The sequence below is a fragment of the Salvelinus sp. IW2-2015 genome, linkage group LG23 (assembly GCF_002910315.2).
Source record: "Salvelinus sp. IW2-2015 linkage group LG23, ASM291031v2, whole genome shotgun sequence".
NCBI lineage: Eukaryota > Metazoa > Chordata > Actinopteri > Salmoniformes > Salmonidae > Salvelinus > Salvelinus sp. IW2-2015.
The window spans coordinates 21,872,304-21,887,288 of NC_036863.1; the positions used below are offsets into that span (position 1 = coordinate 21,872,304).

The 14,985-nt window shown below is 45.5% G+C and overlaps 1 protein-coding gene across 4 annotated transcripts in view; it reads left to right on the top strand.

The window, feature by feature from the left end:
• The window catches only part of LOC111950719 (polypeptide N-acetylgalactosaminyltransferase 10-like), a 98,887-nt gene that overhangs the window by 46,861 nt on the left and 37,041 nt on the right, over positions 1-14,985 (top strand). For all 4 annotated transcript variants that reach the window (XR_002875522.2, XM_023968534.2, XM_070434261.1 and 1 more), the window contains exon 4: positions 1,235-1,401. Coding sequence is in view for 3 of the 4 variants with exons in the window: in XM_023968534.2 (XP_023824302.1) it covers positions 1,235-1,401 (167 nt within the window). In the remaining variant the exon portion in view is untranslated. The remainder of the gene's footprint in view (positions 1-1,234; positions 1,402-14,985) is intronic.

Genomic DNA, 14,985 nt, shown 5'->3' on the forward strand with positions numbered 1-14,985 from the left:
ACTAACAAACACGTGACTGGCTCAACTGTTCTGGGGAACTACAGTAAGCTTCATAATGTAAAATAATGTGATAGGTGAAATGAAGAACGCGATCTGCTTTATCTCCTAACGCTTTGCACAAGTTGACTGCAGGGTTTAGAAAAACAATTGCTACAAATATTAAAATGTATTGAAAACTTCAACAACAACAAAAAATTCAAACGTATTGAAAAACCATCCTGTGGCTATTTCCAAATACCCCAGTATACCGCCTTCGCATATTAGGGAGCAATTAGCTATCTCACTCTCTCGTTCTCTTTGTTCCTCTTTCTCACCCTCTCTCCTGCTTTCTGTCTCTCGCAGCACTGTCTGTGGGACCTGGTACCCTCTCCTCTTTAATGAAAAAGTGAGGGATGATGAAGAGGATGCTGAGGCAGGAGCTTGGCCTTCTGACAACTGAAGTGCCACTGTGACAATCGGCTGTCAGGCCCATCACTCTGTGTCAGTTAGACCAATGAGGTGGCCACACCTGCTCTCCCATATCTAATCGGTGGACCTGTCTGCCCTGGAGGCCCGCTCCCGCGTGGTGACAGTCATGTTGTCACCACCGGAATTGCCGAGTGGATATCTGGTCTTGATACATTCAATGTCTTTGTTTCGCTGTGACAGTATTCCAATGAAGGAAGCCACTAAATTCCATTGCTCTAGCGATACAATGCAAGGAAATGTGGGTGTGCTCGTAATTGGTCTGAGTTGTCTCAATGTTTTGCAACAAATTTGATTTGGGCTAGTGCTCTGCTCTAGCTCTCATTTTACTAATGAACCAGAAACTGCCGCTTTCATTATCTGCTATGGTTATTTCAATATAGTAATCATATTATATAGCCTAATATTGTGATATCATATCATTACTGTGTATCATTGCGTACGGTCATATTTGTGGGTCATGAATACTAGGCCTACATGATAATACTAAAGTATTGTTGATCTCTCCAGAAGATAACTTTTGTGCAACACCAGGGCCTGTCATCATAAAGAATCTCACACTATGAGTGATCTAGGATTAGTTCCCATCCGGCAATGTAATGTTATTCACTATGCTCTTAAAAGCTAAAACTGATCCTCATACTCAAACACTTTATGAAGACGACCAACCCTGCTCTACAGCCCCTCAGTAGTCACTCTATTTGCTTTTTGGCAATTGCTGTTTGTTTGTTGCTTATTATTTTATTTGCCTGTTTGTGTGTGTGTTTAGCTGTAAACAGAAGCTGTATGGGGAGAAGTTGCCCAACACCAGCATCATCATCCCATTCCACAACGAAGGTTGGTCGTCCCTGCTCAGGACAGTACACAGCGTGCTCAACCGCTCGCCCCCTGAGCTCATCGCTGAGGTCATACTGGTGGACGACTTCAGTGACAAAGGTACGCGCGCGTGTGTGTACTACCATTCAAAAGTTTAGGGTCACTTAGAAATGTCTTTGTTTTTTTTGTTCATTTAAAATAACATCAAATTGATCAGAAAAAAAGTGTAGACAATGTGAATGACTATTGTAGCTGGAAACTGCTTTTTTTTAATGGAATATCTACAGAGGCCCATTATCGGCAACCATCACTCCTGTGTTCCAATGGCACGTTGTGTTAGCCAATCCAAGTTTATCATTTAAAAGGCTAATTGATCATTAGAAAACCTTTTTGCAATTATGTTAGCGCAGCTGAAAACTGTTGTTCTGATTAAAGAGGCAATAAAACTGTCCTTCTTGAGTTGAGTATCTGGAGCATCAGCATTTGTGGGTTTGATTACAGGCTCAAAATGGCCAGAAACAAAGAACTTCCTTCTGAAACTTGTCAGTCTATTCCTGTTCTCAGAAATTAAGGCTATTCCATGTGAGAAATTGCCAAGAAACTGAAGATCTCGTACAACCGCTATGTACTACTCCCTTCACAGAACACCGTAAACTGTCTCTAACCAGAATAGAAAGAGGAGTGGGAGGCCCCGGTGCACAACTGAGCAAGAACAAATACATTAGTGTGTCTAGTTTGAGAAACAGATGCCTCAAGTCCTCAACTGGCAGCTTCATTAAATTGTACCCGCAAAACACCAGTCTCAACGTCAACAGTGAAGAGGCGACTCCGGGATGCTGGCCTTCTAGGCAGAGGTCTTCTGGCCAGTGTCTGTTCTTTTGCCCATCTAAATCTTTTATTTTTATTGTCTGAGATGTGGCTTTTTCTTTGCAACTCTTCCTAGAAGGCCATCGTCCCGGAGTCGCCTCTTCATTGTTGACCTTGAGACTGGTGTTTTGCGGGTACTATTTGATGAAGCTGCCAGTTAGCTAACACAACGTGCCATTGGAACACAGGAGTGATGGTTGGTGATAATGGGCCTCTGTACTCCTATGTAGATATTCCATTAAAAATCTGCCGTTTCCAGCTACAATAGTCATTTACAACATTAACAATGTCTACACTGTTTTTGTGATCAATTTGATGTTATTTTAATGGACAAAAAATTTGCTTTTCTTTCAAAAACAAGGACATTCTTAAGTGACCCTACACTTTTGAACGGTAGTATACATACATACATACATACATACATACATACATACATACATACATACATACATACATACATACATACATACATACATACATACATACATACATACATACATACATACATACAGTACCAGTTAAGTTTGGATGCACCTACTCATTCAAGGGTTTTTCTTTATTTTCAGTATTTTCTACATTGTAGAATAATAGTGAAGACATCAACACTATAAAATAACACATGGAATCATGTAGTAACCAAAAAAGTGTTAAGTAAATGAAAATATATTTTGATATTCTTCAAAGTAGCCACCCTATGCCTTGATGACAGCTTTGCACGCTGTTGGCATTCTCTCAACCAGCTTAATGAGTAGCAAGGGCCAGCCCCCGAGAGCATACAGGTCGCAATGGTGGGTAGTATATGGGGCTTTGGTGACAAAATGGATTGCACTGTGATAGACTACATCCAATTTGCTGAGTAGAGGGTTGGAGGCTATTTTGTAAATGACATCGCCAAAGTCAAGGATCGGTAGGATAGTCAGTTTTACGAGGGTATGTTTGGCAGCATGAGTGAAGGAGGCTTTGTTGTGAAATAGGAAGCCGATTTTATAGATTTAATTTTGGATTGGAGATGCTTAATGTGAGTCTGGAAGGAGAGTTTACAGTCTAACCAGACACCTAGGTATTTGTAGTTGTCCACATATTCTATGTCAGAACCGTCCAGAGTAGTGATGCTAGTCGGGCGGGCAGGTGCGGGCAGCGATCGGTTGAAGAGCATGCATTTAGTTTTACTAGCATTTAAGAGCAGTTGGAGGCCACGGAAGGAGTGTTGTATGGCATTGAAGCTCGTTTTGGAGGTTTGTTAACGCAGTATCCAAAGAAGGGCCAGATGTATACAGAATGGTGTCGTCTGCGTGGGGGTGGATCAGAGAATCACCAGCAGCAAGAGCGACGACATTGATATATATATACAGAGGAAAGAGTCGGCCCGAGAATTGAACCCTGTGAAACCCCCATAGAGACTGCCAGAGGTTCGGACAACAGGCCCTCGGATTTGACACACTGAACTCTATCTGAGAAGTAGTTTGTGAACCAGGCAAGGCAGTCATTTGAGAAGCCAAGGCTATTGAGTCTGCCAATAAGAATGTGGTGATTGACAGAGTCGAAAGCCTTGGCCAGGTCGATGAAAACGGCTGCACAGTACTGTCTTTTATCAATGGCGGTTATGATATCGTTTAGGACCTTGAGCGTGGCTGAGGTGCACCCATGACCAGCTCGGAAACCACATTGCATAGTGGAGAAGGTACGGTGAGATTCGAAATGGTCGCTGACCTGTTTGTTAACTTGGCTTTCGAAGACTTTAGAAAGGCAGGGCAGGATGGATATAGGTCTGTAACATTTTGGGTCTAGAGTGTCTCCCCCTTTGAAGAGGGGGATGACCGTAGCAGCTTGAATGAATGAGTAGGTGTGTCCAAATATATATATATTACTCACACTGTGCTGACTCACTCGCAGGCACCGGTATGCAAGGACTGAGACACACAAACAAAACGTACCAAAATGCTTCCTCAGTGTACAAGTGACTCATTTGTTTACTAGTGTGTCGGCTGTTTGCAGAGGGCTATCCTGTGGTCATTTATTAATGAGGCTCAGACTGCCGCAGCTGAGCTCTTCTCTTCCAAGCCCCTCTCAGCCTCCACCCTGCCTTCATCACACAATGTTTAATTCATCTTTAATTAGCTCCCGCTGCCACCGCCACCCTGGCCTCATTGACGGATGTGTTGACCATCTCCACTTTAGGAATGAATTGTTCAGTGCCTTTGAGGTAGGAGCAAAGAGATGGAATGACGTGGGGTCCTCACTGGTTCACTTAATGTTTTTATGAGTTTAATTCTTCAAAACCAATATTGCATTAATTTACATTACTGTTATCTTTTTAATTGTTGTGTGTCGGTGGGGAGGGATTAATCATATGGGTTAAAATCCCTGTGTAGGGCCTCCCGAGTGGTGCAGCTGTCTAAGGGACTGCATAACAGTGCTAGGGGCATCACTACAGACCCAGCTTTGATCCCGGGCTGTATCACAACTGGCCGTGATCGGGAGTCCCATAGGGCGGCGCACAATTGGCCTAGCATCGTCTGGGTTAGGGGAGGGTTTGGCCGGAGGGACTTAGCTCATCCCGCTCTAGCAACTCCTTGTGGCGGGCCGGGCGCCTGCAGGCTGACCTTGGTCAGTGCAGCTGGCTTCTGGGTTAAACAGGCGGGTGTTAAGAAGTGCGTTTTGGCGGGTCATGTTTCGGGAAACGCATAACTGGACCTTCGCCTCCCAAGCCCGTTGGAGAGTTGCAGCGATAAGACAAGATCGAAATTGGGGAGAAACGGGGGGTAAAATACCACAAAAATATTATCCCTGTGTTGCATAATTTCTTGCCCAAACTTTCTCCTGGGATATTTCAGAATTCACTTTCTCTCTAGATAGAATATTGAGCATTACTTTGTTATAGGGGAGCGGAATATTCAAGGCTATAATGTGATTTGCAGTGTGCAGTGTCTTTGGTAAAGTACAGACTGTAAAGGCTATATAGGTCACATACTATAGACTTTTAAACGTGGGGTTGCACAGAGCATACAATGCTGCTTGACCGCACACTGTACTGTATGGCTCCTTCTGGCACAGTGCTGTGGAGGAGTCATATTTGCTCAGGAAAAATGAACAAATTATTTTGCTAATGCTGTCCAGGGTCGGATTCCTATTCAGTCCCATAATCAATCCAGGTCGAGCGCCCCTTCTTCCCCTCCAGGGGAATTAGTAAGTTAGACGTGGCTGCAGCAAATTGCTGTTTCCCCCACCGTCGGCCTCTTTTAGGAATCCCTGTGGGAATCCCAGCCTGCTGCATTGGGGCTTTGCAGTGTGGGAAACCCTGGTTCCAGCGTGTTGCCCTTTCACTGCCACAAAGCCTTGGCCCGTGGAGGGGTAGACCGGGTTTCCACAGTTCCCGGGTCTGCAGCGCAGAAATTCAATACTTTTGCCGCGTGGTGCAATAGCCGGCCCAAACAGTTCCTTCGGCCCGAAGGGAACGTCAATGACATCTGCTTCCTCCTTGTCCGAGAGGCTGCATAAGTTGAGCATGCAGTCGCCGTCTGTGTGCGGTTGAGGGAAAGTCTCTACAGTGCACGTAAGACTCGGGGTTAGCGAGTTCTGCCTTAGCGTGCTCAGACCCAAGCAGGCGATACACAAAGAATGTGTGTCCTTTCCTGCTATTGTAGCCCTGCATGGACATAGGTGTACCTGTCCTGGGGCAGGAGCCCTGCTCGGTTCTCCCTGTTCAGGGGCAGCAGGCTCCATGGCTACGAGAATAGTATTCCTTGGGAATGCTGGTGTGGTTAGCTTGCTTTCCAGAGAGCTAGCCAAGTTCAGCTTGATCCTTGCAACATTGGCTAAGAAAGTCTTGAGCGTTCATTTCGTGGGCTAATAGCCTATCTAGCTAGCACAAAGCTAGCCGGAGAAAGTGTGTGCTTTCTTGGTCTTACGTCGAGAGAGGTAGCAATTCTACCTTTCCAGGTAGAAAATGTATTTAGTTCAGTGCTAGCCTAAGGAAACTGCATGGTGGCAGGGTTCGAGTTCAGGGTGGTATTCTCCCACCACCATGGAGCCGTGAGGCTAATCCGGTCGGTTTAGTTAAAGGGACAATCAGCAGTTGCTACATCCATTTTTGGACTCATAAATTCATGATATCTACCAATTTGATTCTTGAAGAATATAACTTATAAATGCCTCATGAGCTTAGTTCAACTGTCGTACCCCAGTTGTACACCAGTTGAACTACCGTAGCTAGGTAGCCTGTCGTAATTCAGATATTGTTATATGTTATTTGGAGGAATACACATTTTGTTTAGGTTTGGTTACAATTGGCTTAGCTGGTTATAGGAAATTAAACAATGTAGTACTGTTGATGAAACACATGGTAGGTATGTGTTTGTTTGTAATCATCAACATACTGGTAGCTATGGTAATTACATCCTCGTGTACATATTATGTAATTACAGCAGTACACAACAAACTGCTGCGTCATCTAGACTGTTTTCAGCTTTTTGTATGACAAGCAATGTTTGATTGCTCAACCTTCCGGCGCCGAAAAGAGATGGCCGCCTCGCTTCGTGTTCCTTGGAAAATATGCAGTATTTTGTTTTTTTACGTGTTATTTCTTACATCGGTACCCCGGGTAATCTTAGGTTTCATTACATACAGTCGGGAGGAACTACTGAATATACGATTAACGTCAACTCATCATCGTTCCTACCAGGAATATGACTTTCCCGAAACGGATCCAGTGTTCTGCCTTCCACCCAATACAATGGATCTGATCCCAGCCGGCGACCCCGTGCGACGCGAAAAAGGGGAAAACGTGGCGGTTCTTGGTCAGGCTTCGGAGACGGGCACATCGCGCTCCACTCCCTAGCATACTACTCGCCAATGTCCAGTCTCTTGACAATAAGGTTGATGAAATCCGAGCACGGTAGCATTCCAGAGAGACATCAGGGATTGCAAGCGTGCTCTGCTTCACGGAAACATGGCTAACTCAAGGGACGCTAACGGAGTCGGTGCAGCCAGCTGGTTTCTTCATGCATCGCGCCGACAGCAACAAACATCTTTCCGGTAAGAAGAGGGGCGGGGGGTATGCCTTTGATTAACGAGAAGTGGTGTGATCATCATAACAACACACAAGAACTCAAGTCGTTCTGTTCACTGCATCAGAACTCCTCACAATCAAATGTCGACCGCATTATCTACCAAGGGAATTCTCGTCAATCATAATCACAGCCGTATACATTCCCCCCAAGCAGACACATCGATGGCCCTGAACGAACTTTATCTGACTCTTTGTAAACTGGAAACCACACACCCTGAGGCTGCATTCATCGTAGCTGGGGATTTTAACAAGGCTAATCTAAAACAAAACTCCCTAAATCTATCAGCATATCGATTGTGCTACCAGGCTGGAAAACACTAGACCATTGTTATACTAATTTCCGCGACGCTTATAAGGCCTCCCCCGCCCCCCTTCTCGAAAAGCTGACCACGCTCCATTTTGTTGATTCCAGCCTACAAACAGACTAACTAAAACACAAGCTCCCGCGCTCAGGTCTGTTCAACGCTGGTCCGACCAATCTGAATCCACGCTTCAAGACTGCTTCGATCACGCGGATTGGAAATGTTCCGCATCGCGTCCAACAACAATATTGACGAATATGCTGATTCGGTGAGCGAGTTCATTAGGAAGTGCATTGCGATGTCGTACCCACAGCAACGATAAAACATTCCCAAAACCAAACCGTGGATTGACGGCAGCATTCGCGTGAAACTGAAAGCGCGAACCACTGCTTTTAACCAGGGCAAGGTGACCGGAAGCATGAGATACAAACAGTGTGAGCTATTCTCTCCGCAAGGCAATCAAACACGGCTAAGTCTCAGTACAGAGAACAAAATCGAGTCGAAATTCAACAGCTCAGACACAAGAGGTATGTGGCAGGGTCTACAGTCAATCACGGATTACAAAAAGAAAACCAGCCCGTCGAGGACCAGGATGTCTTGCTCCCAGACAGGCTAAACAACTTTTTTGCCCGCTTTGAGGACAATACAGTGCCACTGACACGGCCCCTACAAAAACCTGCGGGCTCTCCTTCACTGCAGCCGAGGTAGTAAAACATTTAAACGTGTTAACCCTCGCAAGGCTGCAGGCCCAGACGGCATTCCAGCCGCGTCCTCAGAGCATGCGCAGCCAGCTGGCTGGTGTGTTTACGGACATATTCAATCAATCCTTATCCCAGTCTGCTGTTCCCACATGCTTCAAGAGGGCCACCATTGTTCCTGTTCCCAAGAAAGCTAAGGTAACGAGCTAAACGACTACCGCCCCGTAGCACTCACTTCCGTCATCATGAAGTGCTTTGAGAGACTAGTCAAGGACCATATCACCTCCACCCTACCGGAACACCTAGACCCACTCCAATTTGCTTACCGACCCAATAGGTCCATAGACGACGCAATCGCAACCACACTGCACACTGCCCTAACCCATCTGGACAAGAGGAATACCCATGTGAGAATGCTGTTCATCGATTACAGCTCAGCATTTAACACCATAGTACCCTCCAAACTCGTCATCAAGCTCGAGACCCTGGGTCTCGACCCCGCCCTGTGCAACTGGGTCCTGGACTTCCTGACGGCCGCCCCCAGGTGGGTGAGGGTAGGTAACACATCTCCACCCCGCTGATCCTCAACACTGGGGCCCCACAAGGGTGCGTTCTGAGCCCTCTCCTGTACTCCCTGTTCACCCACGACTGCGTGGCCATGCACGCCTCCAACTCAATCATCAAGTTTGCGGATGACACTACAGTGGTAGGCTTGATTACCAACAACGACGAGACGGCCTACAGGGAGGAGGTGAGGGCCCTCGGAGTGTGGTGTCAGGAAAATAACCTCATACTCAACGTCAACAAAACAAAGGAGATGATTGTGGACTTCAGGAAACAGCAGAGGGAGCACCCCCTATCCACATCGACGGGTCAGTAGTGGAGAAGGTGGAAATTTTAAGTTCCTCGGTGTACACATCACGGACAACTGAATTGGTCCACCCACACAGACAGCGTTGTGAAGAAGGCGCAGCAGCGCCTCTTCAACCTCAGGAGGCTGAAGAAATTCGGCTTGTCACCAAAAGCACTCACAAAACTTCTACAGATGCACAATCGAGAGCATCCTGTCGGGCTGTATACCGCCTGGTACGGCAACTGCTCCGCCCACAACCGTAAGGCTCTCAGAGGGTAGTGAGGTCTGCAGAACGCATCACCAGGGGCAAACTACCTGCCCTCCAGGACACCTACACCACCGATGTCACAGGAAGGCCATAAAGATCATCAAGGACAACAACCACCCAAGCCACTGCCTGTTCACCCCGCTATCATCACAGAAGGCGAGGTCAGTACAGGTGTATCAAAGCAGGGACCGGGAGACTGAAAAACAGCTTCTATCTCAAGGCCATCAGACTGTTAAACAGCCACCACTAACATTTAGCGGCCGCTGCCAACATACTGACTCAACTCCAGCCACTTTAAAAATGGGAATTGATGGAAATTATGTAAAAATGTACCACTAGCCACTTTAAGCAATGCCACTTAATACAATGTTTACATACCTACATTACCCATCTCATATGTATATACTGTACTCTATATCATCTACTGCATCTTGCCATCTTTATGCAATACATGTACCACTAGCCACTTTAACTATGCCACTTATGTTTACATACCCTACATACTCATCTCATATTATATACCGTACTCTTATACCATCTACTGCATCTGCCATGCCGTTCTGTACCAACCACGTCATGTGCTCATTATGATATTCTTTATGTACATATTCTTTATCCCTTTACACTTGTGTGTGTGTGTAAGGTAGTAGTGTGGAATTGTTAGGTTAGATTACTGTTGGTTATTACTGCATTGTCGGAACTAGAAGCACAAGCATTTCGCTACACTCGCATTAACATCTGCTAACCATGTGTATGTGACTAATAAAATTTGATTTGATTTGATTTGATCATTTCTATTTGTCTTCTGACAGCTTCATTTTGCATTTTTCTACATTTGTTGTTGGACTTCTCAGTGTAACTCCCATTCAGCGTATGTTCTCTGTATCAAACTGTTTCCCTCGCCTCATCACGAGATCTTCAATTTGAGTATAAGTGTGCAGAGTGCAAAAACTCATGAATAGAAGATACAGACAGTCCCCTCTTTGCCCGCTTCTCCCATCCTCTGTAACATTTCTTTTTCCGTCTCTCTCTGTGGCTGTTAAACCTTGCTGTCTCGCTCTCTCTCCCTCTGTCTTTTCTGCCCACGCTCACCTTGTGTTGCCAGGTCTATCTTGTGGGCAGCTCTAATTTCATGGAGCAGCTCAGGCGTGAGGTCTGAGTCACAGATAGCGTGCGAGCGACACTTGCTCTCTCTCTTTTTTCCATCCGTCTCCTCTTCCCACCCTTAGGGAGGGGCTCTGTTTTCACTCTTCATCCCCTTCCCCTCTCCTTCCTGGACACCCAGTTTGGTGGACACATGAGGAGGGGTCTGGTACTGCGGTGGAATGGCTGTCAGTCACCTCAGGAATGTGTTAAAAAACAAAAAAAACAGCCAGGTCCTTTGGTCTCTGACAACCTGCAGGGTGGCATTAGAGCCCTGTGTGCTTGAACTCCGTGCCTACTGTTTTCATGCAGCATTTGTCATTGAGCAGAAGTGATTTCACGGTGCAGCAGACAGAACAGCGCTCAGCACAGGAAGTTGTTCTGCCTGTCAGAGACTATGCAGAAAGTTGTCTAGTGGGTTGTCAGGGCCATACAGGGAGGATGCCAGACAGCACTGAGGGCTTTGTGCACAGTCATTGGTCTGTGTGAGGTTGATCAGCTGATCTTTTTCCCTGTCACATATTGCTTCATGTTCTGCTTTTGTAGGGATCGCGCTAAGGGTTTCCATTTCTCTCACGATTTCACATGTTTTAAACTCATCCCCCGCAGCTCCTGTCAGAAAAGTGGGCCTCGCTTTTCTCCAAGTTGACATGGCAACCAGACTGCCACACTATATTGTCCCATGGGGGGATGCTGTCAGGCAGCTGTTTGACTGATGGCCCCCACTGGCCTTCTCCCACAAGCCATTTTTATGGAGATTTCCCCCTAATTGATTTAATCTGTCCAGATTGTTCCATCTCCCCCTTGTTTAAATCACATCGGATCYATTTCCTGTCTGTGACATGGGGCTTTAGTGCCACAGCATCAAATATATGTTTATTTGTCACGTGGGGCGGCGTCTGTGTGAATAAGAATTTGTTCTTAACTGACTTGCCTAGTTAAATAAGAAAATAAAAAAGTGCTGAATACAAAAGGTATTGCAACCGTAAAATGCTTACTTACAAGCCATTAACCAACAATGCAGTTTTAAGAAAATAATTTACTATATTTACAATAAAATAACAATAATGAGGCTATTAACTTCTTTATGATAGGGGGCAGCATTTTCACTTTTGGATGAATTGCTTGCCCATAGTGAACTGCCTCCTACTCTGTCCCAGATGCTAATATATGCATATTATTATTACTATTGGATATAAAACACTCTGAAGGTTCTAAAACTGTTTGAATGATGTCTGTGAGTATAACAGAACTCATATGGCAGGCAAAAACCTGAGAAAAAATCCAAACAGGAAGTGAGAATTCTGAGACTGGTCAATGTTCAACTCATCGCCGATTCAATTCCCTGTAAGATATAGATCTGTTTGCACTTCCTACGCCTTCCACTAGATGTCAACAGTCTGTAGAACGTGGAATGAAGCTTATGCTGTGTTGTGGGGCCGGATGGGAGGAGAATGAGTCAGTGGTCTGGCAGATTGCCAGTTCCTGGTCAGGCGCTTTCCTCATGATATCGCCTTACGTTCCATAACGTGTCTACAGACATGAAGGAATGCTCCGGTTGGAACGTTATTGGATATATATGATAACAACATCCTGAAGATTGATTCTCTACTTAGTTTGACCAGTTTATTCGACTTGTTATATAACTTTTTGAAGTTTTTGTCCGAGTTCGCCTGCATTTGCGCGAGCGTTTGGACATGTGCACTAAACATGCTAGCAAAAGTAGCTACTTAGACATAAGTAATGGACATTATCAAACAAAACAATTATTTATTGTGGAACTAGGATTCCTGGGAGTGCATTCTGATGAAGATAATCAAAGGTAAGGGAATATTTATGATGTAATTTCGTATTTCTGTTGACTCCAACATGACGGAGAAATGTTGTTATGTTTGAGCGCCGTCCCAGATTATTGCATGGTGTGCTTTTTACGTAAAGTTTTTTTGAAATCTGACAGCGGTTACATTAAGAACAAGTGTATCTTTAATTATATGTAAAACATGTATCTTTCATCAAAGTTTATGATGAGTATTTCTGTTATTTGACGTGGCTCTGCAATTTCTCCGGATATTTTGGAGGCATTTCTGAACATGGCGCCAATGTAAACCGAGATTTGTGGATATAAATATGCACATTATCGAACAAAACATAAATGTATTGTGTAACATGATGTCCTATGAGTGTCATCTGATGAAGATCATCAAAGGTTAGTGATTAATTTTATCTCTATTACTGCTTTTTGTGACTACTATCTTTTGCTGGGAAAATGGCTGTGTTTTTCTGTGGCTATGTACTGAGCTAACATAATCGTTTGGTGTGCTTTTGCCGTAAATCCTTTTTGAAATCAGACATGTTGGCTGGATTCACAACATGTGTAGCTTTAATTTGGTGTCTTTCGTGTGTGATTTCATGAAAGATTGATTTTTATAGTAATATATTTGATTTTGGCTCGCTAAATTTTTTCTGGCTTTTGGCCAAGTGGGACGCTACCGTCCCACATATCCCAGAGAAGTTAACAGGGGGTACCGGTACCGAGTCAATGTGCGCGGGTACAATTTAGTCGTGAGAATTTGTACATGTAGGTAGGGATAAAGTGACTTGGCGCTCCGGTACCGCTTACCGTGCGGTAGCAGGGAGAACAGTCTATGACTTGGGTGTCAGGAATCTTGGACAATTCTTTGGGCCTTCCTCTGACATCGCCTAGCATATAGGTCCTGGATGGCAGGAAGCTTGGCCCCAGTGATGTACTCACTACCCTCTGTAGCCCTTTATGGTCGGTTGCCGACCAGTTGCAATACCAGGCGGTGATACCGGGCAGGATGCTCTCGATGGTGCAGCTGTAGAACTTTTTGAAGATCTGGGGACCCATGCCAAATCTTTTCAGTCTGCTGAGAGTGAAAAAAGGTGTTCTCGTTCCCTGTTTGGACCATGATAGTTTGTTGGTGATGTGGACACCAAGGAACTTAACTCTCAACCCGCTACACTACAGCCCCGTCGATGTGAATGGGGGTGTATTCGGCCGTCCTTTTCCTGTAGTCCGCGATCATCTCCTTTGTCTTGCTCATGTTTAAGGAGAGGCTGTCCTTGCACCACATTGCCAGGTCTCTGACCACCTCCCTATAGGCTGTCTCATCGTTGTGCCGTCAGCAAACTTAATGATAGTGTTGGAGTCATGCTTGGCCACACAGTCGTGGGTCAACAGGGAGTACAGGGGGGGACTAAGCACGCACGCACCCCTGAGGGGCCCCCGTGTTGAGGATCAGCATGGCAGATGTGTTGTTACCTACCCTTACCACCTGGGGGGCGGCCCGTCAAGAAGTCCAGCATCCACTGGTGTTGAACACTGAGCTGTAGTCGATGAACAGCATTCTCACATAGGTTTTGTCCAGGTGGGAAAGGGCAGTGTGAAGTGCGATTTGAGATTGCGTCATCTCTGGATCTGTTGGGGCGGTATGCAATTTGGAGTGGGTCTAGGGTTTCCAGGTTAATGGTGTTAATGTGAGCCATGACCAGCCTTTCAAAGCACTTCATGGCTACCGACGTGAGTGCGGCAGGCGGTAGTCATTTATGCAAGTTGCATTCGCTTTCTTGGGCAGAGGGACTATGATGGTGTGCTTGAAACATGTAGGTATTACAGACTCGGTCAGGGAGAGGTCAAAATGTCAGTGAAGACACTTGCCAGTTGTTCCGCGCAAGCTCTGTGTACACGTCCTTAATCCACCTGGCCCCACGGCCTTGTTAATGTTGACCTGAGCGTGTAATCACACAGTCATCCAGAACAGCTGGTGCTCTCATGCATGCTTCAGTGTTGCTTGCCTCGAAGTGAGCATAAAAGGCATTTAGCCAGTCTGGTAGGCTCACGTCACTGGGCAGCTCGCGACTGGGTTTCCCTTTGTAGTCCGTAATAGTTTGCAAGCCCTGCCACATTCGACGAGCGTCGGAGCCAGTATAGTAGGATTCAATCATAGTCCTGTATTGATGCTCTGCCTGTTTGATTGGGACTGCAGCGAGACCACTGCTCTCGCCATGCGGCGCTATGTGATGGAGGCCTGTCATTTGCAGATTGATCGTTCAATTACTTGCTCACTCGGGCCCAGTGGGATCAATTAAGTGAATGGCTCCAATGCATCAGACCCCCCCCCGTCTCCTTATCCTTCCTCACCAACCCCCCCCCCCCTTTTTTAGTGTCCTAGAGTTTTCATAATGTGACCTTAATTGCCTACCGTCTGTAAACTGTTAGTGTCTTAATGACCGTTCCACAGGTGCATGTTCATTAACTTCTTATGGCTGCAATCCCGTTAACGGGATGATATGCAAACAGCCAGTGAAAGTTCAGGGCGCCAAATTCAAACAACAGAAATCTCATAATTAAAATTCTCAAACATACATGTATTTATACCATTTTAAAGGTAATCTTGTTGTTTAATCCCAAAGTGGTCCGATTTCAAATAGGGCTTTTCAAGAGAAGCACCACAAACGATTATGTTAGGTCACGCAAAATCAAG